This window comes from Malaclemys terrapin, chromosome 16 (assembly GCF_027887155.1).
Source record: "Malaclemys terrapin pileata isolate rMalTer1 chromosome 16, rMalTer1.hap1, whole genome shotgun sequence".
In the NCBI taxonomy this organism is placed as follows: domain Eukaryota; kingdom Metazoa; phylum Chordata; order Testudines; family Emydidae; genus Malaclemys; species Malaclemys terrapin.
Genome location: NC_071520.1, coordinates 23,640,881 through 23,668,302, shown reverse-complemented (window position 1 = coordinate 23,668,302; position 27,422 = coordinate 23,640,881). Strand labels below are relative to the sequence as shown.

At 42.0% G+C, this 27,422-nt stretch overlaps 1 protein-coding gene across 2 annotated transcripts in view; it reads left to right on the top strand.

Annotated features, from left to right (window-relative positions):
• The window catches only part of LOC128824953 (transmembrane protein 132B-like), a 367,758-nt gene extending 340,638 nt beyond the window's left edge, over nt 1-27,120 (top strand). For both annotated transcript variants that reach the window (XM_054006929.1, XM_054006928.1), the window contains 4 exons: nt 6,202-6,407; nt 18,952-19,225; nt 20,456-20,647; nt 22,138-27,120. In XM_054006929.1, coding sequence (XP_053862904.1) covers nt 6,202-6,407; nt 18,952-19,225; nt 20,456-20,647; nt 22,138-23,289 — 1,824 coding nt within the window. In that variant the 3' untranslated portion in view covers nt 23,290-27,120. The remainder of the gene's footprint in view (nt 1-6,201; nt 6,408-18,951; nt 19,226-20,455; nt 20,648-22,137) is intronic.
• The last annotated feature ends 302 nt before the right edge of the window (nt 27,121-27,422 follow it).

The window sequence follows — 27,422 nt, the reverse complement described above, 5'->3', positions numbered from 1 at the left end:
TCCCTTCGTCTCATGGATCACGTCATTTGTCTGAAATGGTATAGAAGACATAATTTGCAGATCCCAGTCCACGCATTCAGCCAAGGGGAATAATTAACCCTGCTTGGGAACAACCTTGGAGAAATTGCACAGATAGAAACGTATCATAAGAATAACAGACCAAATTCCTGCCCTCAAATACACACAACCTCCCTGCAACTTCTATGGAAGTTGCATCCCAGTGCAGGGTGGGGCAGCAGAATGAAGCCCTATATCTTATATTCATATGGTACCTTTAAGGCCATTGGATCCTGCTTCGCAATACAAGCTATACCCATTAGTTCCTCCGCTGCAGTCCTGCCACCTCTACGATGAAGCTTTGGAGTGGCACATTAGCACAGTGACACTACACAATAATTTAGGACAAGGAGCAAAGGAGAACATCACAGCCAGTTAAAACGTCGGGGGGAAGTTAGCATGCTACTCTGCTCCTGGGCACTAAGGGACAGGCAACTCCTGGGAAAAGCCTCACGCAGGGGTTCTCAATCTTTTTCTTTCTGGGGCCCCCCCGCAGCAGATTATAAAAACTCCACAGCCCACCCGTGCCACAACAGCAGCTTTTCTGCATATAAAAGCCAGGGCCAGTATTGGGAGGTAGGAAGCAGGATAATTGCCCCGGGCCCCATGCCCCAGGGGTCCCCACAAAGCTAAGTTGCTCAGGCTTCGGCTTCAGCCCCAGGTGGCAGGGCTAGGAGCCCTGGGCTTCAGCCCCACGCTGTGAGGCTTCAGCTTCCTACCCTGGGCCCCAGCAAGTCTAACACTGGCCCTGCTTGGTGGCCCCCCTGAAACCTGCAGGTGGCCCCCTAGGGGGCCCCAGATCTCTGGTTGAGAACCACTGGCCTAGCATATCAGGAGGTGCTGTTGCATATTTAGAAATACCCAAATTATTTAGTGTTCTTGAGCATAACTTTTATTCATCCAGATCCAAGTCAGTTTCAAAATGAGGCCCCGATTCAAGAAAGCATCTCTGTCCAGTACAGCATGCAAAGGCATGTTTAAGTCACATTGAAGTCAATAGGACTTAAGCATATGCCAGAAGACAAACATGTTCCTAAGTGCTTTCCTGTACAGAGACCTTGTTCTGGATGATTTTAACGATCAATGCCCATAGTACTTCTGTTTATGGCCACAAAGGCTAAGTACTGTTCTCTTTGAATTCTGTCCTTCCAATCAATCAGTCAAAGAAATCACACCTTGCAGAGCTTTCAGTAGGCGAAAAAGATGAGGTAGTCTGATTATGTAACTTCACCCCTTATTTTCTCCTCTACCACATTCTTTGCTTAAAGCACCATTAAAGGAATTTATTTTTTATTCCTTTTCTCCAGTTGAAGTCATTCTTTTGGAAATGGAGTAATTTTAGTTGTTTTCAGACCCATCACAAAGGGTTTGGGGCTCCCTTTGGAACAGTTCTGCGTCTTCCTCTCGCAGACTCTTTCCATCACTCCAGTCTGCTGCGCTTGGTAGAACTCACTAAGGAAGCTGAGAAACCAGTTCCAAAACAGCGTGAAGTGTTTGAATGCCCAGCTCAGTCCAGGCATTAACACTGGCAGCCAGGGAAAGTCCTCTAAGTTAACCAGCATGGCGGAGACTTTTGAGTCCACCTCTCTAAGTTCTTATTGTGTTAACCTGCTCCAGTCTCTAATGCCTCATTGAGGCTCCTGATTTAAAAGCCTGTTTCTATAGCCCTTACTCATACTAACTGCTGCTTACTCATACTAGCAGTCTCATTGCATCCAGTTGGATTCCTCCCATAAGTAAGTAGCACTCACCACAAGTCAGAGTTGCAGAATCAAGCCCTATGCAAATTCTGGCCATATGTTTTGTTAGTTGTTGTTTTAAAGTTGAAGCTTGCCCTCTGTATTGCCTCTGCCATTTAATATGGGTACAATTAATTCTGCCCACAACAGAACCCATTTAAATGTCTAACTACCTGCTGCAGGTGTGAATCGTTCAGAAAAACCACACAACGTAGGGTGTTTGAAGTAGCTCAGCAAGTTCTCCCTACTGGGATAAGAAAGACAACGCCTCTAAGAATACTGTGGAAAAAGGGGCTAAGGCTGGCATTCAAGAAATATCACAAGATTACAGTTTTTAGTTTATTACAAGAATGAGTCATTTATTCTATTTGCCTTTCACGTTGAAAGTCCCATCACTTTTGTTCTCTTTACAGCCTCAGCCAAGGTCCAGAGATTTTTGCATCCCTCACACGTTTTTTTGGAAAGCAGCAGTATACAGTGCGCCTCTGACCTTTACTGAGATCTATAATGTGCTTGGTTGGTCATTCTTATCCCCCTCTTTTATAACCTCCCCAGCCTGGGCGCGTGTGGCCAAGGTGAACTATTTTACAGAATATTTAAAAGGTTGCAGTCAGACCACAGTCCGCTCTTTCATGCAATGGAGGTTTAAGGAGAGACTGATGGCTTACTCAATGATTTTAACTGGTGTGGGTTTTGCTGTTTAATAGCACTGGTTACATAAATGTATATATTTCTCCATTTGCCTCATTCATCTTAATCTTGTGGTTCTTCTCCGAGGGTCGCCATGGGCCGCACAATACCTGTGCACCAATTAAACCCTATTTTGAGAGCCAGTGTAAATAGTTCTTAAGCAGCTCTGTACAGGAGTGAAGTTTACCCCAAGATTACAGCCCATTAGGACCTGATTCTGCTCTTACACAAGTTTTAGCTCTACTGGGGAGCAGCATAGCTTAGTGGCCAGCACCAGACAGGAGACGTGGGTTCTATTCCCACCTCAGCCACTGGATTGCTGGGTGACCTTGGGCAAGTCACTTCACCTCTCTGTACCTCAGTTTCCTCATCTATAAAAAAGGGGGATAATGATGCTCACTTCCTTTTCAAAGCGCTTTGAGATCTATGAATGAATAGCACTAGATAAGAAATAGGCATTTTTATTTTTATTTCTATTTTTATTACTGGCTCCAGCTGAGTTACTCTAAATTAAGTGAAAGGAGAATCAAATCATTCCCCCCCCCCCACTGCAAGTTGAATAACCTAGCTACAAACTTCAGTACTTGAGAGAACAACCTTCACATTTTTATGTCTAATTTTTTCATGTTTTGCCCAGACAGATTTTGTTTTGCTTTGTTTAACTATATCTAATTCAGCCTCTTTTCTAAATCACTGGCATGCTGTTGAAGTAAGTTCAGGGTCAGGTTATGGCTTTTAAAGAAAGAAACAACTGCAAATGGAAAAATTCATCACGCCAAGGGAGGGTTTTGGGTGGGATGTCTGATATCATATTTTAGCATTATTTACCCCTTTGCCTGCTCTCCTAATAGATAAGTAAATGTTCAGTGACCTGAGTTTTAAACAGCTTCCTAGTTAACCTTTTGGATTGCTAGATACTTTGGTACTTGATTAGTCTAAAATGTGGAGGCTGTGACAGCTTGTACAGAAGAAATTGTGCCTTGTAGAATTACTTGTGGGGATTGGAGCCAACCACCCGCTACACATCAGGAAAGGTTAATTACACCTCACTTTCATTTGACCTGAATCCCAGGGTGGATAGCTAGACCTCCTGCTCACCTGGTTGTAATATTTGATAGAGGAAACACTCTAAAATTGCATCTCTTAACTTTGCCAGGCAGGTGACAATGGCTAGTGTTGGGCTGTTTTAAAATATGCTTGCTTTGTGCATTTTAGAATGGAGGATGGCTGCTTTAAGCTTCAGATCAAACCCACTCTGGTGTCTTCCCACCATGAAGCATTCATGGGAGAGACAGCAGTTCTTTTAATGTCTTTTACTCTTCCTGATCGCTCGGATATTCAGCAGCAGTTCAAAAGAAACCATGCCATGCAAGACAAAAAACCAAAACCGTTCAAAATCACACAACGGCAGAGGCTCCAATGTGCAAAGAAAGCACAGTTGCATCTACTATGCCTTTTACCTGGTGCAACACGGTTCCCGCACATCTTGCTCCTCCCTTCCCCACCTGTGGGGTTTCTGGCAATACTATCAGGGCTAGAGACCCACACTTGGTGTCAGCGAGGGTGCAAAATTCACTGCTGTGCAGAGAGCCAGTTCAAGACCTCATCTATGAAATCCACGAACCAAGCCTACTGATTTTCTTATAGGTACGATGCAAATCAGCCCCTTCTTCCTTTATTTTGCACCTTTCCTGCTGAGTGAAGGAGATGCAAGAACATTTTAGGCATCTAAAAAAACAATCTAAAATATTCATTTCTGTCTTATCATAGAGTAGTTAATCCCCTGATGGGGTCTTGATGTTTATCCTTCCCTCTTCAAGTTTTCTTCATTATTTCTGTCTCACGTTAATTTGAACAATGCTCCCTAGACGTTGCCTTTATGATTTAGAATCTCAACTGCTCTTCCCATTAATGGCCTTGATTAATGTGCTTAAAAATGCCTCAAGACATTTGTGACACATTGTGAGAGGGGAACGACAAGGGTTTTGAATATGTTTGATTTAATTTGTGATACTCCTTGTGACTGTGAGCTTGGAGTCCATTTTACGTTCCTTAGCAAGTGCTTAGATGATTGTTTTTTATTCTGTTACTTTCCAGGCATTGATGCGGAAGGAGCGTGATTTCCAGACAAGTGGCTGCATTTTGTTAGCCAAACTGTGGTAACTTTGGCCAAAGCCCGTTTGGAAAAAGTCATTCATTGTAATTTCAGTCCGTTGATTGGGATTGATCAGGACACACAATTGAATGGGGATAGACACAAGGATGGGTTTTAAGTGGCAGGCTGCAACTTGACCAAAATTTAACATGGGAGAGGGGTGCTATTTGCACACTTCCCCATACCAGGCATTTAAGTGGATCCATTGTGCAGTTTATAGGGCATCTGTCATATAGCCTATAACTCAGGGTAGACTCTCCATTGCCCACCCCAAGGATTCTGCTTACTCTGCTGAAACCTCTCACCTTCCTCCCTGCAAAGGGAACAGAAGAGGGGGCCAAAGAGGGATCTCAGTCTGCAAGGAATTCAGATCTCCCTTTTGCCCATAGACCCAGAGACTGCCATCAAAATCCCATGTCTCTTATTTTCTGGTTGCTGGCCTTTTGGCCTTTTATCCATACTGGGCACAAGTTGCAACGGACATTCATTCAGTTCCTAACATTGAATTCCTAAATCCTATCCCTCTTCAACTTTCTATTCTGTGTTGCAACACAATAATGTATGGTGTGACACAAAGAAGTGCTGATGCAAGACTGATATTTATTTAGCGGTCTCAGTGGAATGACGTGGGTCATGATTACTAAAGATCACTGCCCCGCTCAAGTGGCAGAGGTCAGTGTATGCTGACTTCTTTGGCAGCTGTCACATCTTTCCCTTTATTTTAAAAAACAAATTAAAATTATTATTTATCTTGCAGCAGCAGCAGCAGGGCAGGGTTCCATTGGACACACACTTTTTAAAGCAACGGTCCTTGACTCAAAGAGTTTCCAGTCTAGGTTAAGATTGTTACAGGATAAGAGATTATAATCCAGGGGCTCAATCGTGCATCCGGATCTGTGTCAATGGAGCCAATAGGGCTCTATGAGGGCGAAGTGGAGCTATCCATACAACTCCAGTTGAAGGATGGGGCTTAGGTTCTTAGTTGCTTACATATAGTACTTGTCCTGGAAATATTTTAGTGTAACAAACATCATGAGAGTACATCAGCTCTATATTTATTTTGGTGAAAGTCCTCTTAGAAGTTCTAGAATTAATAGTTAGACTGAAGTTCTGAATGCATATTATGGACCACAAGAAGGTCTTTGGCACTGAACCTTACAGTACTCATATGAAAAGAGAAGGATTCTGTTTTATGGGTCTGAGAGTCTTTTGTTCTTATTAACATATGCCCCCTTTTTCTGGATTTTTAAGCAAGCTGTAAACAAAATTTTATGCACATGAATTTTGATTCATGGAGAATGTAATTTGTCCAGTATAAAAGACTAACACAGGTGATATAACAGCACTGAATTATATGTGTAATTTAAGTAGTATCCATTAAAGAAAGCAGAATTGTTTCCCTGGGGTCCATTTATCACTGTTTGCTACTAATTCGAAAGCTCAAGATACAATATGCATCACTCCCGTTATTAGCAATGTCTTTGTGCCGATGTATCATTCCCTCTGCGTCTTCCTGAACTTTCATCCGTTTTGTAATTAATCTTGGGATTTGTTTTAAAGGTTTCTGGCAGATGCGACTCCATCTTTGTTAATGGCAAGGAAATGAAGAGCAAAGTGGATACCATTGTGAACTTTACTTACCAGCATTTTACCACCCAGCTGGAAGTGACGGTCTGGGCTCCACGGCTTCCTTTGCAGATAGAGATCTCGGATACAGAACTTAGCCAGATCAAGGGCTGGAGGATACCTGTCACCTCCAATAAGAGGTAGGATTGCTATATTTGCATAACCTAGGTGCATGCCTATGGCCAGGGATTTTAAGGTCCAGCGGGTTCATTTGGAGGCTATTTTTCAGAAGGTAGAACATCCCATTTGCCATCAGAGTTTATAGTCTGCCTTGGGCTGAAACGGTCACTACTGTGATAACAGTAGCCCAAATGCTGTCCTCCTTTCCATCCTGTGAAAACTCCGTGAAATCAAAGCTAGCTGCGTGGATGTGAATCTGCGGAAAGAGTGTGGATCTAGCACATCAAGCAGGCAGCACTAAGTACTTAAGGACACAGGGCACGTCTACACTGCAACCACAGGGTGCAATTGCAATGTGTACAAACATACCCGAGCTCGCTTTGGCCTAGCTGTAAATCAGGCTTTTAGAGTTGAAGTCCTTGCCCCGTTTTCCTTGTGCTCCACATTAATGTAGCTCAGGAAGTCTCGTTACATCTATTACACAAAATTCTGAAGGGAATATGGCGTTTTCCGTTAGACCCCTTTTAATCTCCTCTTTCCCAGAGAATTCAGGCCCACTTTCTTTGACATTTCTGAATAGAGATGAGCTTCTCATTTCTGGGGATTATTCCATTTGACCTCTGCTGCACCTTCTCCATGACAGTAATGCAGCACAGGGCTCCAATAATAGACTCACCTTCTGTCCCCTTACTTTTCCTGAGCCTGTATCTGCTATTTCTAAAGTCACAACAAGCAGCAGAAGTGCACTTTGTTTGTGCACAGTGTTGTTTGTCATTTTGTCTCATTGGTCTAGATGATTTGATTTTACCGTTAAGACCAGCAAGCTCGGAATATAAGAATGCATTCACAAAAGCGGCTTTCAGTGACTTACAGTTTTGCCCATGGTTTGATACTTACACTGACTTACTGTTGCAATGTCATTGTGCCATGTGACACCAGACTTTAAAGAGCACGCAGTGAGTGCCTCAGTTACACAGCCTGGTTATAACACATAGATGTGAAAGAGAGGGGGAGAAACATTTCCCACAAATCATCAGCAATATCAAGAAGAGCAAGGTGGAGCGATCTGAGCCAACATAAAAGCATGTGGGTGAAAAAGGGACAAGGTGAATGAGCATTAAAGCAGCAGATCTTTTGAAGAAGCATCAAGCTTTGTACAAGCAAGTTCTACAGAGGAGCTCAAAGCAGCACTACCCAGAGCTCTGATTTAGGCAAGAAAGCATTGCGGAGTCACAAAAGATTGCGTTCTGATAAAGAGACTCTACTGGCACAAGAGCGGAGGGGGAAAAGGCTTCTTGAGGTTTTTTCTCTTGCCCCTCCCATCCTCAAAGGCCCCATGCTGGAATATCCAACATTTGGACAAGCAGCTAGATTAAGCGTTTCCAGGAATACTACTGTATTGATGAATATCAGGGATAACTTGAAAAATTCTATCGGTGAGCATGGCATGACATCAAATCAAATTTATAATGCAAATGCAAAAGGGTTTCTGGCAGCAGCGATCCTATCACTGAAAATTCTAGTAGTTCCAGCTAGGAGCCTGTTGCCAGCTGTGCTCAGTGATTAGGACACATCTTAGCTGTTGAAGAGACCAGAGAGAAACAAGCAGAATTATTTAGCACTTTACAAGGGGATGTAACTTGGGGCAATTGGATAAATTAACCAGATATTCTGGCAATGAGCTCACTACAAATGGGCAGATAAACAGACATTTTCTTTTGTCTATCTAGAACAGGGGTCGGCAACCTCTGGCATGCGGCTCGCTAGGGTAAGCACCCTGGCAGGCCGGGCCCGTTTGTTTACCTGCTGCGTCGGCTGGTTCGGCCGATTGCGGCCCCCACTGGCCGTGGTTCACCGTCCCGGGCCAATGGGGGCTGTGGGAAGCGGCGCGGGCCAAGGGATGTGCTGGCCGCCACTTCCCGCCACTCCCATTGGCCCGGGACAGCGAACCGTGGCCAGTGGGAGCCGCGATAGGCCGAACCAGCCAACGCGGCAGGTAAACAAACCGGCCCGGCCTGCCAGGGTGCTTACCCCGGCGAGCCGCGTGCCAGAGGTTGCCAACTGTTGATCTAGAAGATGCTCCTGATCAGGTGGCTGTGTCAAAAGGACAGGTACTGAAGAACTGGCACAATGGAAACTTTTCTAACTTTCACAGGTGAAGACAAAGTTGCTCTCTGTGGAGAGAGAAAACATGCTCATTGATTGAATTGGTGCCAGCTGCTACAGTAGTCCCAGAATCACTAACTTTCATTTGCTTTAGCAATCCAAAGAGATGCACCTTCTGCTGCTTTTGGGCGGGATGCTGCAGTTCTTACTTAGACGCAAATCCAACTGAAGTCAATGGGGTTTTTGCTGGAGTAAATGACTGCAGGATTGGGTTGCTGCTGTTTATTATAGGAATTGGCTTTGAACACCACGCATGGTGAGTTAGACATTCAGCAGTGGTTAACATCATGGACGTTTTGACTTTCAACCCATTACGCACAGCTTTGGACATTTCCCTCCTAGGGTCTAGTGCTGATTTATTGGGCCAGCTGAAATAAAGATAATGGTCTGAGAGCCTGCACTGTTTGCAAGCTGGCAAGCAATCTTAGTTCACTGCTGCTCAAATTACATCTGACCCATTGGCACATCTTTAGCAACCATTGTTTCCCTGAAGGGTGGAAGAAAAAGTGTGGCTGCTGTATTGCTGCAAAAATGTAACTGGTTGTTTGACACTGTGTGTCAGCTATCTATGCATATCTGACTGGAAAAGTATTTCAGGTTTCGAGTAGAAATAAATTACCCCGGGTTTATGAACCACTAGAATTTTTTTATTTACTTTTGTTCTCTATTTTAAATCAATAGGTAATCAGGGACTAGCATTAGCTATGCTAGCCTTGACATTTGCACTGTATTGGAGCTTCAAAGTTTCCTTTCCTTTTTCATGCTTTGTGTGTTTTACTCAATATTTCATTGTTTTTCCACGTTTAGAGGGGGTTTGTTTTGTTTTTCTCTCTCTGTCTAGGTGTTTATATTACAACAGCACCATGCAGTCTTTGTATCTTCCACATATTTATGGGTTTATACTCATCACCCCAGCAAGGTAGGGAAGTATTATCCCCATTTGACAAACAGACGAACTGAGGCACAGAGAGGTTAAGCGACTTGCCCAGGGTTGTGCAGGAAGAGAGTGGCAGCTTCAGGAGTTGAACTTAGGTCTCCTGCTTCTCAGCCGCGTTTTAGTTTATATTAGTCACTACTAAACTGCCCTGGAACAGTGTAATGTTGTGTGAATGCCATACATCCGAAATGTGCTCTTGTATCATCCACTGGGAATTCGTTCCAAATGGAGAAAGCTTTCATTTAACACCCAAGAACCTCCCAAAGTTCTGTGTTAGAACAATAACCTTTGTATTGTCTGAACACAAAAACAACATAAGAGTCGATATTGTCTGTCCAAAAGATCTCACGAGCTGTTCAAGAACTAGGACTGGTATTTTTTAAGAGGGCTAAAAGTTAGGCATATAGCTCCTTTTGAAATGCAATGAGAATTGCTGCCTAACTCCCTTAGATTCCTTTGAAAATCTTAGTCTATATTATTAGGAAGTCTTTAATCCTACAAAAAGCAATAGAGAGTCCTGTTGCACCTTTTAAGACTAACAGATGTATTGGAGCATAAGCTTTCGTGGGTGAATACGTCTGACGAAGTGGGTATTCACCCACGAAAGCTTATGCTCCAATACATCTGTTAGTCTTAAAGGTGCCATAGGACTCTCTGTTGCTTTTTACAGATCCAGACTAACACGGCTACCCCTCTGATACTTTAATCCTACAGTTAAGGCTATGTTTATGTCATGGAGGTCACGGAAGCCATGTCCATGACTTCCAAAGACCTCTGTGACATTCTCTGCTTCAGCCTCAGGGGCTGCGGGACTCTGGAGCTGGCAGCCAGCAGGGGCCCTGGCAGGGTTCCAGTGATAGGGGGCCTCCTGCAAGGTTCCAGCAACTGGTGACAGATACCTGAGGGGGCCTCCTCAGGGTTCCAGCAACAGGCGAAAGCCTCACGCAGGGTGGGAGGATGCCTGAGGTGAGCAGTTGGGGTTGTCCCATTTTCTCTTTGGGAAATATGGTCACCCTGTAGCTCCCAGCCACCGTGGGTGGAGGGGGACCCCCCCTGCAGCTTCCAGCTGCTGCGGGTGGAGGGGGAACCCCACAGCTCCCAGCCACCAGGGTGGTGTGGGAAACCATGGAGCCGTAGCAGCAAAAATCACAGACAGGTCACTGCTTCCGTGAATTTTTGTTTATTGCCTGTGACCTGTCCGTGACTTTTACTAAAAATAACCATGACAAAATCTTAGCCGTACCTATAATGAAAGGGTCTGTTGATACCATGTTATTGTCCACATACCATAGTAATGGAGGGCCTAAAACTGTGTGTAATAGTAAGATGTGTGTATTGATCCTTTCTTGCTTAAATATCTTCTGATGTGCAAATTTTCTCAAGGGAAAGTAGGAAGATAGGGTAAAATATAAACATAGTGGCAGACATCCTGAAGTCCTTGCTCCCTTTGGATTGGTATGACAAGTTTTCACCTGCTCCTTACTGAATTAAATGGCTTTGACTTCAGTAGAAACTGCATCAGAACTTAGTGAGGAATTTAGGATTTGGGCTATTCTAAAGAAGGGGCATATACAAAGCAGTCTCCATTGTGTATAAGCAGAAATAGGGCTTACTATGCCAATCCATAAATATAGGATGAACTTTTATACTTATCCATATGAGACAGAGAATCATAATTTAATCTATGGTGCGTGCCACTTTCAATAGTGGCAGTCAATTTTCCAGATGAAAATCTGTTCTCTAGCTAGGTATATGCTCATGACTAATGTACTGTATGGAGCCCTTGAGCAGCAGAATGCTAATAGGAAGACTGTTGGTGGAATGAACAGCAGAAAAGCCTACAATCTCAGCAAATGAAAGGAATATATTCAACTTAAAGTCAAATAATAGAGTGAGCACAAGGCCCCCATAGAGTCCGACAGTCTAACAAGAGCATTTATTTTGTTTCATTATGCACCTGGAAAATAATGATCCTTTCCTGGAAGTTCTCAGCTATTTACATGAGACGCGTTGCTTCAGCGCGCATCAATGGGAAATGCATGGCGAGAGCCTCACACTACAAGCTGAAACTATACTTCTGCAGTTTAAATCAGTGTTTGCCTACTATGATAGCACCCTATTTTCATGAGGCTCCTAGGGAAACAGCCTTAGTCTAGCTTATACTTCAGCATAAAGTAAGCAATATAATTCAAAACACCCTATTTCACCCAGCAATTATCCCTACTGCACAGTCACCAAGACTAAAGCCTGTGTAGAATCATAGTAACTTTGAAGGGGTTTAGGGCCAAATGTAATAAGAGTTTTACATAAAGAAGGCGATGGATCTAAATTCCAGTCTGTGGTGGGTGAGAGTTATTTGCTCAGAACCTGCTTGGGGCATATCTACAAGGGGACACCAGAAAAGTTAAGTTGAATTAACTAAAAGTGTGAATTTAAAGTGTATTAGTTAAAGTGCATTCAACTCGTATGTGGGAAGACATGGAGGTCCACCTGACCAAGAGGGGAAGAGCATCTTCATGCACTGGCTCACCAGCCTAGCAAGAAGGGTTAAAACTAGGTTCATAGGAGGCAGGTGAGAAACGGTTGACCTTAACAAAGGGCTGGATGTTGGCGCGGAGCGGGGATGGGACATGGAAAATCACAGTAGGGTCACAGGAGCAACAAGATGGAAACCAGTGGGAGAATCTGCTCACCATCTTATATGTCTATACAAAAATGCAAGGAGTATGGGGAATAAAACAGGAAGAACTGGAAGTATTAGTACATAATTACTTAATTGGCATCACAGACTGACTTGGTGGGATAAGACCCATGACTAGAATATTGGTATAGATAGGAAGGCCAGGCATGGAAAAAGGGAGATGTTGCAATACACAAGAATATATATACTTGTCCTGAGGTGCAGAAGGAGGTGGGTGTATTAACAGGAGCAGGGCCGGCTCTACTGTTTTTGCCATCCCAAGCAGCGCGCCGAATTGCCGCCGCGGATGGCAGGGGCAGTCCGTGTGCCGTTAGGGCGGCACGTGCGTTTCCGCGGCGGCGGCAATTAAGCGGCAGCTTCTGTCTTCAGCCAGAAGACAGAAGCCGCTGAATTGCCGCCACGGGCAGCTGAACATAGAAGTTGACACCGCCGCGAAAACGCGCGTGCCGCCTTAATGGCACATGGACTGCCCCCGCCGTCCACGGCGGCAATTCGGCGCGCTGCTTGAAGCGGCAAAAACACACAGACTGCCGCCTCTTGCAGATTGCCGCCCCAAGCACCTGCTTGGAATGCTGGTGCCTGGAGCCGGCCCTGACAGGAGTGTTGTATGTAAGACATGGGAGGTAATTGCCTTGCTCTACTCACCGGTGATGAGGCCTCAGCTAGAGTACTGTGGCCCTCTCTGGGCGCCATGCTTTAGGAAATGTGGATAAATTGGAGAGAGTCTAGAGGAGAGCAACAAAAATGACAAAAGGTTTAGAACACCTGACCTGTGAGGAAAGGTTAAAAAAAATTGGGCATGTTGAATCTTGAGAAAAAAGACTGCGGGGAAAGTCTTCAACTATGTTAAGGGCTGTTATAAAGAGGACTGCGATCAATTGTTCTCCATGTCCATTGAAGGTAGGACAAGAAGTAATGGGCTTAATCTGCATCAAAGGAGATTTAGGTTAGTTATTAGGAAAAACTTGCTAACTATAAGGGTAGTTAAGCTCTGGAATAAGTTTCCAAGGAAGGTTGTGGAATCCCCGTCATTGGAGGCTTTTAAGAACAGGTTGAACAAACACATGTGTCAGGGGATGGTCTATGTTTACTTGGTCCTGCCTCAGCATAGGAGACTGGCCTTTATGATGTCTAGTAGTCCCTTCTATCCCTACATTTCTATGATTCTATGTGTACACTTTCATTCAGAATAAAGTAGCTTTTAAAAGTGAAGTAGCCTTCCAATGTGAATTAAGCTGAAGTGAACTAAGGCCACATTACTTCTGCATCAGATCATCCACTCAGAGGTTCAACATGCTTTAAGTAATTCCCTTTAAATTAATACCATTTAGTGAATTCAGCTTAACTTCCTGTGTAGAGAGTTTGATCGGTAGATTTTATTTTTAACATCTGTGAAGATACCACATCGTATTTCTTGATGAAACAATGGGTTGAATGTGTGTAGCAGACTTGTGTGGCTTCCAGAAATCAAGGTCTAATGTTGTGAAGTTTTCTATTTGAAAAAGTCAGATTTTTCTGCATCTAGTAGTGTTGCAAAAAAGCCTTAAAAACGTAAATTTTCTTTTTTATGGCATTTCAGATTCAAATACCAGCTAAACTACATTCACTGCTTCTCTTTTTCTGTTAAAAAACCTTAGCAACCGGCTTGAGAACCTGCATGCCTAGTTTCAAATTAAAATTAAAATGAACAAGCTTAAACCACTTGTAGAACAGCTCTATAATAGAAAAGCAGACAGATCACTGATTATATCATTGCTAGCAGGCACCATTATAACAGGGTTGTTTTAACTCTACCCTCTAGCAAGGATTTTATCTGTCTGAAATGTAAATGAAATGGAATTCTGGCAACCTTGGTGCAGTCCAGACAAGCAAAAATCTTCTGAATACATTTGTAAAGGAGCAAGAAATATGGATAAGCAGAATTCTGAAAGGTATTCAAAGCACAAGGCTCACTAACCTTAGAGGTAACCAGAATAAAAAGGCAATATGAAGCAGTAGCTTGCATTTAAGAGGACACATCTTAAAATGAGCTCAAGGAAGTTCAAGGAAGGATTTTAGGCCTACTAAGATCACTAACAAGACGTTAAGGACCATGTAATGTAATGGATTTCAAACACTTTGTTGGGTCCGAGAAGGCAAAGTACTGAAAAGCTCTGTCTTATTAACTGAGTCAGGTAGTTGTGGCTTTGAAGTGGAAATGGATATAATTCGTTTAAAAACATCCTTGAATTAAAGAAGGACAACTTGAATTGGCACCTGGCAATGGAAATTTGCAAAGCATATTCTGAAACTGCCGGCACATCACTTTCTGTCTTTGCACCAACATTACGGGGCGTGTGCTTAGCCTCAGACATTCTAAGATCTAACGTACTCTCAAAACTTTTCTAACATTCTACATGTTTGTGCAACGGAAAAGTTTTAAGGTACTAAGAAATGTGGACTTGTATGTAGAAATATTCAGATGACAACAACAGTGGGCTATATTACAAAACCCTTCCCAGGAAGATGAACCCTGGTGATTCCATGCCTGGAGAGGTCTGGAGTCTGCAGTGAGAGCAATAATTGGAGTGATCTCTACTTACTGGTAGTACAGCTCCTGGGGGAGTCACTCTGCTCTGCAGATACTAGTGCTTGTTGGGGTAGCATTATCTCCCAGGGGGATACCTGTGAGCTCTAGAAAGCAGCATGTTGCAGGTAGCAGCTTCTCGTTGGCTTCACCTCCTGTGGCCAAGGACATAAACTCTTCTGACTTGTTGCAGGGCTGACCTCATGGTGTTGGAGTGGCTTCCATAGACCGCAGGTAACAGAGGGAGCATGGCATGCAACTTCCCTGTCATCTGCACAAAACTGTCCAATCTGTCTCCCCCAGCTCACATTTCTGTGGAGCAGAATGGAGCTGACTGATTCCCCCATCCCCACCCTACCCATTTTGAATGGAAACTGAATATATTTTCCCTGTGAACAATTCTAGTCATCTGCAGGTTCAATCAGCAGATTAAACTTTAATAGCGACAACACACAGGTGGGTCGGACTGAGTCAGACATTTCGTATGTGACAATAATAAGGAAAACACAAATCTATAAGCACCCATTTTAAAATTGAATTGAAGGGGACGTCCATATGGCAATCAGAGGTGTGACAGCAGCACATGTAGTTTTGATCTGGCTAGCTTGAATAACAATAGCAGTGAAGCTGAGACAGCATGGGCTAGCGGCTCAAGAACATACCCAGGGTCCGGGGGTGGGGTGCTGCTGTGGCTTCATTGCTGTTGTTATTGGAGTTAGCCGGATCAAAGTGACACGTGCTGCTGTCACACCTCTGATCTGGGTTAAAATTTTCCCAAAGTTTGGGGTTATCAGATTTTGGCTCTTTGGTTCGGGCCCATTGCTTAGTATTGATAGAACAAATCTGAATATGGCAACAAAGACAGAGCTGGGATGTTCAATGAGAACCAACAGGACGGAGTCCATCTGTCCTAACTAGAAAGGGTTGGTCTAAGAATGAGAACTCTTTGAAAGTTCATCCCTTTCTTAGTTATATCTGCCCAGCTCAATGAATGGGTAAGGGGACAAGTTCTTTTATAGTATTTTACAGCCTCCAAAGCCCTGAACTGGCTAGGGGCAGTTTAGCTCTGCTCCCATCACATTTGTTTTGCTTGACTGGGACGCATCAGCTGATGGAGGCCAGATTTCATTTTGTGATGGCAGAGGCAAGGACTCATGGTTCTGGAACAGAAAAGCCTCTAAATAAAATAAAAGTTTGAGATATTAGATATTAATTGCATCAGATAAGTAAAAGATTGCTTGTTTCCTCTCTTCTCTAAATGAGAAACAGGCCAGATTTGGGTTTTGCAAAACCTCAGTCAGGTTTTGATCTTGCAAAATCCAATCATGGCGGATTCAGATCTGGGTTACATTGTGTCTCATTTTATGGGGTCAGATTATTTAAAAAAAAAAAATTCCTAGACCAGGGGTCGGCAACGTTTGGCACGCGGCTCGCCAAGGTAAGCACCCTAGCGGGCTGGGACAGTTTATTTACCTGCTGACGCGGCAGGTTCGGCCGATCGCGGTCCCCACTGGCCACGGTTCGCCGTCCCGGGCCAATGGGGGCGGCGGATGTGCTGGCCGCAGCTTCCCGAAGGGGGTAGATTTTCAGAAGAGCTCAGCAACCAACAGCTCCTGTCCAGGAATCGAAATAACTGGTCAGATTTTCCAAAGAGCTCTTTAAGATGAGAGTTCTGAAGTGGGCGCTGAGAGTTCTGAAAATCTGCTCATTTATGTTGGTGCCTGACTGGGAATAGCTGGCCCCCACTGTGGGCTTAGAGCAATTTTGAAAATCTGCCTTGGATATTTGTTTATTTCTGCTGGCGTGAAATAAATTTCTGTGCATAGGATTTGTACTGCTTTTTGCATGGTCCTGCTCTAAGTCATTCTTCAATATCCCTTTGTTAAAATATAATGTGCCACATTCTTCCTGAGTGTAAATGCCATTGGTTTCAGTGAAGTAACTTTTCAATGATATTAGAGAAATGTATTCAATGATATTAGGCAGACAAGGGGGGGGGGGTGTGAGGTAATATCTTTTAGTGGCGCAACTTGTGCTGGTGAACGAGACAGGCTTATCAAGAGGAGGGTGATAAATTAATCTCCTTAATCACCGAGGACGGGACAAGAAGTAATGGCTTTAAATTGCAGCAAAGGAGATTTAGATTACACATTAGGAAAAAAACTTCCTAACTGTAAAGGTAGTTGAGCACTCGAACATATTACCTAGGGAGGTTGTGGAATCTCTGTCATTGGAGGTTTTTTAGAGCAGGTTAGACAAACACCTGTCAGGGATGGTCTAGATAATACTCAATCCTGCCTCACTGCAGCGGATTGAACTAGGTAACCTATCGAGGTCCCTTCCAGTCCTACATTTCTATGATTCTATGAAACTTCTCTGAGAAAGTTAATCTTATGTGAACAGTGGCTGCATTACCCACATGGATGTGTTATTAATTTGTCAGTAGGAGTGGAGCTCGTTTGCAGGATCACACGGGAGGAGAGGTGTCTATGAGACACCAATCTTTCTAATGGAGATGTAGCTCATAATGTGAAAAAATTCAAGCATCCCTGCAGACTTTTCCTTTCTGTGAAGATTCTACATGGAGTGCTTCTTCCAGCCTGATGTTACCAAGATATTACCTCACCCGCCTTTTCTCTCTAATAACCTGGGACCAACCTGGCTACAACAACACTGCAAACACTATTCAATGATGTACACTCTGGACACGTTGCTGTATACATCAGTACACTAATTTACAGAACACCAGGATTTTCCCCGTTCTAGCACGTTGAAGGATGTGGATTTTTTAGAGCCTTTTTCAACTTATTGGCTGCTAACTTTGTTGTAAGACCACTTACAACAACAATTGGGTTTTATAATAGCTTTTTCATAACTTGTGTATTTCAAAGAGATAAAAGAACAGAACAAACATGAAAATACTTCCCCAAGCCCCATGAAAAATAAGAGGATTCTTCCCCATCCCAGCTTTAGAAATGGTTACAAAAAAGGAGTGAAATCAAATATTTCTAGGCAACGAATTCCACAGCAGGAGGGCATAATGAGAGAAAGTGTGACCACCCAGTGCTTAATAGCTGACTTTCAAGACAACAACAATGGTTCAATTAGAGAATCTGTGTGCTTGTCCTAGGGTGTAAAGTGAATCAATGAAAAAACAGTGTTTAAAGCATGGAAAATGTTGCTCTGTGTATGAACAGCAGTATTAGTGTACAAGTCATTGTGATACTTTGTAGAAAGCCTATAGGAACCTTTAACTGCATAGCTGCAATTATTACAGTATGTGGGGAGATAATTAGAAAATTATAAAGCAGGTGTCTCTAATGGTACTATTGAGCATAGCTGTGAGTGATGGCACAGCCAGCCAGGAGCCTCAGTCTGTTATTTGCACATCATATGATGTTATGTATTAATTGATATGCTGATTACCTATGGAAGCGTTGGGTTCTGTTTATCTGAACTCCTGCATGGCGTTGCATTGAATTATACCTGTCCAGTTACCCACAGGAACAGGGTTATATTTAAGATTAAATAGTAATGTCATATGTTTTAAATGCACATGGCTCTGTGAGCTGGAGAGGTGGCTAAAGGAGGAGCATGATCTAAGCGGGGGTCCCTGAATGTATTGTACCTTCGCAGTACATGAGCAAAGATACCACCATGCAGATGCTACAGAACGGGTCATGCTTAAGAAGTGGCAGCTGCCACCCCGGTTATGCAGATGTAGCCTCCACTTCCCCCAAGGCCAATCTGCAACCATCAGCATGCACAGGGGGGTGGTGTGGTACCGTAGCTCCTACTGTCAAACTTTTCAGGGTGCTTTTCTTAGTCACCTTGAGGATTTGAGCATCTGATTAAAAAGTAAAACAGGTTCTAGACCCACTCAATCTTCAGCAATGATGCAAATGCCTTAAAGGGTCAGGGAGGTTCAATTTGGAAAAGCATCCAAAAATCTGACGACGATTCTCTGCTGGCCATAACGGAGTGTGGCTTCTAACTGGGACATTATAAAACAGCTGTGCAAAATTGTCATTCAAGTTTTCTTGCCAAGGCATCAAAATCTATTTTCTCACCCCTCACCAGGCTGGGAGATGATAATGAAAAGACTAATATGTTGACTTGCTACTCGGGTGGAAGTTTTGAAGGCTGTAATGTGATCCTGAGAATTAAGGATAATAAATACACATCCATTTACAGGCCTACCCGTGACAGTGATGATGAAGAGGATGATGAGAGGAAGGGAAGAGGCTGCACCCTTCAGTATCAGCATGCCATGGTGCGAGTCCTCACACAGTTTGTAGCAGAGTCTTCCAATTTTGGAGGCCAGCTGACCTATATGTTGGGCTCTGAGTGGCAGTTTGACATCACGGATCTCGTGACCGATTTCATGAAGGTGGAAGAGCCTAAGATTGCTAAATTACAGGATGGACGAGTGCTAGTTGGTCGTGAACATGGGATAACCACAGTTCAGGTAACAGCTCAAAATATACCTATATAGGTGGGGAGAATTTGGGGTGAGAGCAGTTGATTACTGGCTATAATATAAAAGGCTGTTATGTCTGGGGCAAACATTAATTTAACACAGAAGTCTGAATAGGTTTCACTTTTGTTTCCAGTCATTTTCATTGCTTGATTCTCAATTACAGCAACACAATGCAGTTTGGGCCAGTTTTTCAAAGGTATTTATGTACCTAAAGATGCAGATAGGCGGCTAATGGGGTTTTCAAAAGCACCTAAGCAGGTTAGGCATTTAACTTCTTTGAAAATGCCACCTGACAGCTATCTTTAGCTGTAGATGCTTAAATATCTTTGAAAATGTGGCATTTTGTGTTTACAAAATGGTAGCGGGAACTTAAAATTATTGATATTTAATTAAAAAATCATGAACTGTTTCTTTCGGCATTTGCTTACATAATCTCCCATTATATCCTTGTATACAAAGTCTATATTTTGGACCTAAAATAAAAGGACAGTGACATTTTGGGCATGAACCAATACTCACTGAATAGAAAGACTCACATTGACTTCATAGGCAGTGGAATCAACATCCTTGGACTAGTTTTCCAAAGGTATTTAGGCACCTACAGGTGAAGATATGCATCAACTGGGATTTAGAAGAGCACCTAAGCAAGTTAGGTAACTAACTCCCATTGAAAGTCAATGGGTGTTTAGTGCCTAATTCACTTAGGCACTGTTGTCAATCCCAATAGCATATTTAAGCACCTAAATGCCTTTGGCAACCTGGACCTCTGTCTTTTTAAAGAGATCAGCCCAGCTGAGCTCGTACAGGTATTATATTCTGAGGCCAGTAGACTGTATTTCTTGTCTGTCAAATTACAGTATCAGTATTATTCAATAGCCAGCAGTGTAATTATATTAATTGGAGATTTTACAGAAATTGTAAATGTAACTACATATTTTATAAAAAATCAAATACATTCAGTTTAGTTCATTAATCTCCATTCTGCACCATGCTGCTCAGGGATGAGGCTGTAATTTAAAAACAATGACATGTTTAATAAAACTATTTTTGGCATATATAGTAATTAAATGGCAAACGGGTGTAACGTTTTGGGAAACATCAATTATACCTTATAATGAATGCAACAAACATAGAACTGAATTGAAAATCTAGTTACTCTGTTTTAGAACATTGAGTCACTTGTTGTTTAAAACAAGAAGGCATACTTGCTTTTTGAAGGTGCTGTCGCCTCTCTCTGATTCCATCCTGGCTGAGAAGACAGTGATTGTGCTAGATGACCGCGTAACAATCACAGACCTAGGCGTACAACTAGTAGCGGGCTTGTCTCTGTCTTTACAAATAAGCAAAGGAAATAAGAGAGCTATTGTTTCCACAGCATCTGCTTGTGATATTCTTCATACCCCAAAACAGGTATGGTCCAAAATAGTATTGATAATTATAATTGGTTTGTTTACTGTGTTTTTTAGGATGCCAGACAAAGCCTCCTGTATAGCTATGCAACATGTATAACGTATGCCTGTTTGAAAAGTAGGACATCTCATGCAGCTTAAGACACGGTTCCCCCTCGTAGCTTACTCATTGCTGGCCTACTCGCACCCAAAGATCCATATCACATGTGGAACAGATTGGCCATGCATCTAGTCCAAGATTCCTAGCAATGCATGTTGCTCATGGCAGCTGGCTGACCATACACCTCCTTCCAGAGGACCACACCCCATTGGGGAAGAGGAGTGTGTCATTGTAGTGGGCATGTGTACTTCCCAAGGCACTCCAGTGTGCTATGGAAGGATCCTGGCTACTTAGCTAGGGGCAAGATTCCCATCCCTATACCTTGTTCCCCCTTGATTTGGGCCAGTATAGCCCAGGGAAGCTCTTAACTCAATGGGAACATCTCACTGATTTGCATGGCTGAAATCTTCTCTGAGGGTTTTGAGTACCTTCTATGGGTGCAACCCCTACAGCCCCTAGACAGACTAAGTAGTACGGCATTTGCATGATCAGGACCATTCATTCAGATGAGATGGATGAGATTCAGCCACCCTCTTTGTGCTCACTTTATTCTGTAAGTAGTACCAAGAGTTAAAGTGAAACTATTAAAAGGAATAGGGTATATAACTCAGTGTGAGACAGAGTGATGGAATCCTGTCCTACAGAAGCAGGTAAGATTTTTCCCTATTAATCAAAGCAGTTACGTTTTGATAGTGAGGTATGTCATGTGCAATTATGTTTGTAGCATGATTAATGCTGCTGTGAAAAACATTGAGTTTGAGCAAACTATCCTCAAAATGTAAGCAGCATATTTTTGTAAGTGTTTCTGTGGTGTCCAAAAGGAACGACAATCATTTCTATACCTTTCCCATTCCATTGCAGAATTAGAAAGACGATGATTGAAAATGTGAAATATTTCATTCAAATCTGTTTCCTAATGCATTCTGTTTAAATAGACTGAGCATGAACACCACACCTAGAGTTTATACAAGTGCATTACATTACACATAAGGTTAAGGCCAAGGAGCATTTTCAAAATGTCCCTTGTTATATGACATTTTTCTAAATGTATTAAAAATCGTGATTTTGGAAATCTGATTATTTTCATCAATGGGCTTTGATGTTGAAAAGTGACTTCTCACTTTATACCCAGAAATAACTGTGGGTATGGTTTTGCAAGCACATTTTATTAGAGTGAACCTGCAAATAACATGAATATCTAAATGGAATAGAGCACACAAAACCAGAAGCTGAATTGAAGCATTTTTGTAAAAACAAACAAACAAAAAACCCATAAACAAAGCTACACAGTATATTTATAACACTGGCGTCAAGTAAGTGTAAGCTCTCAAAACCCTAAAACGTGGTATCTTAACTTTCAAACTATTATTTCTCCCCTTTCCCTCTTATAGGAAGCCATAGTCAGTGCTTGGATTTTGTTCAGTGATGGCTCTGTGACACCTTTAGATATTTATGACTCCAAGGATTTTTCTGTCACGGTCACTTCGCTGGATGAAATGGTGGTATCTGCCCAGCAAAACCTTCAGTCAAAGTGGCCTCTGGTAGTTGCAGAGGGTGATGGGCAAGGACCCCTGATTAAAATTGAAATGGTGATCAGTGAACCTTGCCAGAAGACGAAGCGAAAGAGCATTCTGGCTGTTGGTAAAGGAAATGTCAAAGTGAAATTTGGCCAGAAAGATTCTGACCACAAAGGAAGGACCAACAACATTGATGATTTAGATAGAGAGTTTAACCATCATCTGAACAATGCTATAGAGAACACGGCAGAACAGGAGAGGACAGTGCAAGAATGGGCCAAACATGGAACCTTTATTAATCTTGAAGACAATGCTAACAAAAGCACAACTTCCAAATCTCCCATTGATCAGAACAAGGCTCATGAGGATGGCCTCCAAAATAACCCAACTGCTTTCACAAGTTTTCCTACCCAAGTAGAGGTACCAGGACAAAATAATCCCAATGACCTTGTGTTGACTTCTAGAGGGTTAACTGATTTGGAGATTGGCATGTATGCCCTGCTGTGTGTTTTCTGCCTAGCAATTTTGGTCTTCTTAATTAACTGCGTGGCATTTGCTTGGAAGTATAGACACAAAAGGTTTGCTGTGAGTGAGCAAGGCAACATCCCCCATTCTCATGACTGGGTCTGGCTTGGAAACGAGATTGAACTCTTGGAAAACCCTGTTGACATTTCGCTCCCCTCAGAGGAGTGCACTACTATGATTGACAGAGGGCTGCAGTTTGAAGAAAGCAACTTTCTCCTTAATGGGAGCTCGCAGAAGACTCTCCATAATCAGATCCTCAGATCTTGTGAGTATGCTTGTGAGAAAGAAGTTAAAAGTGAACCTATAAATCCTTCCGGGCCAAAACGGAAGCGGGTCAAGTTCACTTCCTATACCACGATACTGCCAGAGGATGGAGGTCCTTACACCAATTCAATTCTATTTGACAGTGACGATAATATTAAATGGGTATGTCAAGATATGAATCTTGGCGATTCCAAGGAACTTAGAGACTATATGGAAAGACTGCAAGACAATATGTAAAATACTTTCTTATGTTTGTATTCACCTTTATGCCTTCTGTTTTACGGATAGTGGAGCAGTCAGTCCAGTCAGCAATAGGAGGTTACAAAGGAGTCTAACTTTTGGAGGTTCTAAGACGATAACTGCACATCATCGAGCGGGTACAAGAGGCTGGCTGAGCTAATCCTGTTTCACTATAAACCAGGATGTGTCCCTGAAACAGCTACATGTAGGTGTTGGAGGTGTCGCACACGATGGCTGTTTTCATATACTGCCTGGTACTAGCTAAATGCTAATACAATTATGCTCAGACTCAGCGGAGACTACAGCTGTTTGTCAACTCATGATAAACAGTGATTCAGAAAACAAGGGATTTTTTGGTTGATTTTTCTAGTCATCATCCTTTGTAAAGCACAGTGGATATTTCTTGCATACAGCCTGAGACTAGGTTTACGTTAAAAGAGATCTGAATGAATCTGTCCAATTTTATTTGCCTATGAGCAATGCAGCCAAGTAGTCTCATTATATTTTACAGCTACAAACACCCACAGGTGGTTAATTTCTTATCTGTATTGTTTATGAAGATGGTTTGATTTAGGGAACATTAAATATTTTCTTTAGAGATTTTTTTTTTGGTTGTACCAAAGTGTTCCACAGTATATTTAGTTATTCAGGTTTTCTATTCATGTGCATCAGCTCGAAAGGATACCTCTTCATCACTGATTATCTTTCTCCTTCCCATGCAAATCTTTCATATTTGGAATGTAGAAACAAATTAGAAATCTCACACTGGAAAAGAGTTGTATCTTTTTACAGGGAACTGTATATACACACAACAATAAACCCTGGAAAATAAAAATCAAGCAGCAGCCCTGGGTTTATTTTGGTCATTGACAATATGAAAAATAACTTAAAACAAAGCAGAACACACTTCAAAGCAAAATTCCTCCAATGAAACAACACTTATGGAAATTCTTTGCGGGCAACACATGTTGTTTTGACGATAAATGCAAACGTAGTATTGAAATGCACTGAATAGGAAGCAAATTGCCTGGGAAATAAGTGAAGACCTGAAACTGGTATTACACTGTATTAAAAATATATAGATTATATTGATGCTGCAGTTTAGCAGTACATAGACATCCATCCACAATGGCTGGTGCACGCAGGCCCTGTCTAAAAGCCATCTCTAATCATATGTCTGGTACAGAGAAAACCTTTACAACAAGCTCCATAACAAAAGAAAATACTGGGCACAGTTATATAATCGCTATTCCCAGATTTGACAGGAATGCTGGAGATTCAAAGCTTCCATTCCACAAACATTATATGCATTTTTACATTGAAGTACGATTGAAGTGTGTTGAAAATTGTACCAAAGAAACCTTTTCGCATGAAATGTCTAAGAGAAGCAAAACAGTACATTGGCCCATCATGAGAAAATGTAATTGACACCTGATCCAAAGGCAACTGCCTCACATCCCCCCCACTCTCCCAAAATAATGAACATAATGGCACTTTAGTGTGAGCTCAGACGTACCACATATCTTAGTCAACTAATGCTCAAGATATTTAACATACAGTCTCTCCTTTTCCAACTGAGCAAGGATTGCTAGAGAAGTCTTGATTGCTATTGTGAACCTGATTAATAAAACCAGAAAATCTTTATAAAATTCAGCTCCTCCAGATTTTTCTGCATTTGGCTAACGCGTAAGTAGTTATCCACTCAGTTCAGCAAACTGCTTAGAGTCCATCCATATTCAGCAAAGTACTTAAGCATATTCTTAAGTCCCATTGATCCCAAAGTGACTTTAATACTTTGCTGATTCGGGACCAGTATTTTAATGTCAGACAAGAGTCAGAAGCCACACTGTTTATACTGAAAGTCTTCCTCTAAGAACAAGACTTGAAAAGAGCAAAATGGTAATTTTTGTGTGTTTCACATTAAAAGTTATGTAGCCGTGAGACCAGGATCACTAAAAGTAGAGTGTACATATTTCCATGCTGGTGTTCCATTGTGTGCACATATAAAATAAATGATGATGTGGAAAAATACAGAGAATATAAGAGGAATTTATAGTCTAGCATGGCTGTTAGCTGATCTGACAAAGAATTTCACTTAGGCCAACCCACTCTCTAGTACAGGATCTGTTTGGTTTTGGAGCCTTGATCTTTGTCCTATGCAGGAGTCACACACAGCAAGTCCACCTAGACATCAAGTCTGGTCGCCAGTTACAAAACACAAACAGTTAAAAAGAGAAGTAAAAGAACTATAGTCGTTAACAAAAACTCAGTAAACAAAAACAAAACAATGGGAACCAGAATTTAGCCTGCCACACCAATACATAGAATCTGGCAAAGATGGAAAATGCTCTGGAACTACAAAAATATATTATAGTTAAACTTTAAAAGATCTAACATGCTACATGAAAGTTCAGAAATAGAAAGTGACAATAAATAAAAATGCACAAGGCCAAAGAATTAAAAAAACAAGGACAACAAAAACTGAGAAAATGAGAATGCCCAAAGTCTTCCCCTCAGTTGCAGCAGTGTAAATGCAGAGCGACACCATTAAAAGCAGCGGAGTTACTCTGGATCTACACCAGTGTAAAAAGTACCACTCCTGTGAAATGAACATTATTTGCAGATCAAGCGAAAGAACATCAAATAAATATTTCTAAGGCTAATTATTAACCAAAGGAAGGAATGACATTTGGAGGCAGATTATATATCATCAAGAAACTTCAAATGACTACAACCCACCTGGGTCTCTCCAAAATCCTCTAATAATAATTAGATTGCTATGTCCACAACTATTAAGCTTCAGTAGCTGCAGAGATAGGAAATTCCGATGGCTCCATACAGAATAAACAACTCACATTTGTGATGCATGCTGTTCTACATAAAGAAAAGGCAATATGTTGCATAGAGGGTGTTTTTGTTTCCTCCCTTCTCTCCCCCCACCCTTTCCCTGCCAACTATCCATACAAGGGAGGATTCACTGAATATGATGATTCTTAGCAACTTTAGAACTGTAAAATGTCAGACTCTCCGCTACTGTAAATCATTGAGTGGTTAGCTCCACCAGCTGAAGATCTGGCCCATGGAGAATACTGAAGAAAGAATTCATTTCCAACTGTGCAGAACTATTATATTTCATTTGGACATTATAGACTAGCTCCATATGGCTTGTCTCTGCACACTTCCTGATTTAAATACAAATTTGGGAAAACAGGTCCCCCTACTCCTCTTGATGTAGAATGATACAGCTTCATAATGGTACCAGCTGCTGTTCCTTAATTCTTAGTGGGGAATGTAGAAGAAAATCTTCCAGCCATATGATTCAGTAGAAACAGTATATTATATAATGGGATACAATCTGTATTTCAAGGTGGAGTGCATCATGAATGGGATACCAAATAGTCATAGACGATATGCTCTTTTCTGAAATACATATTGTATACACTACATTGAAATACACTGTATAGTCTATAGTGAAATGCATACGCTAACTACTGAATCTACAACACTGAATATGTATATTCATCATGCCCCAAATATTTATACAGTATGGTAAGTCTTAGATGTATAACATAATGAAACCTGTACAAAATAAACTGTAAATGAAGACAATGACAGATGACTTTTATACCTGTGTAATTTGTATACCGATTAAGTTATTCAAGCCTCAGTTTACATCATTAAATGTGCCATTTTTTAAAGTTGTTCGTTTTCTATAGGACAGAGTTCAGAAATAAGACTTCACTCTCCAGCAAAGAAGCACTTGAGTGACATTGTGAAACCTGTGAACTCTAACATAGAAATAAACAGATTGCTCATGTGATTCTTCAATTCGACTCTACTATTTTAATCACACAAAAATGAAGGTGATGGGCCATGTGTGTGTGGGGTGTGAAGGGCTAGGGAGTTGCATGCACTATTTTGGCCAACCAATAACATGTGGGGTTTTACTCCTTTGGCACCCACTGCCCACATCGGGGTGGATTTTCAAGCTTTGATACAAATGTTTCATACAGTCCTCTGTATGATATGCCAGTCCAGCCCATTGATTCCATACTGAGGCACTGGGAAAATGGTAGTGATAGTTTGCAGGGGCTAAAATACAAAGGATCTGTAAATGGTGCACATCATCC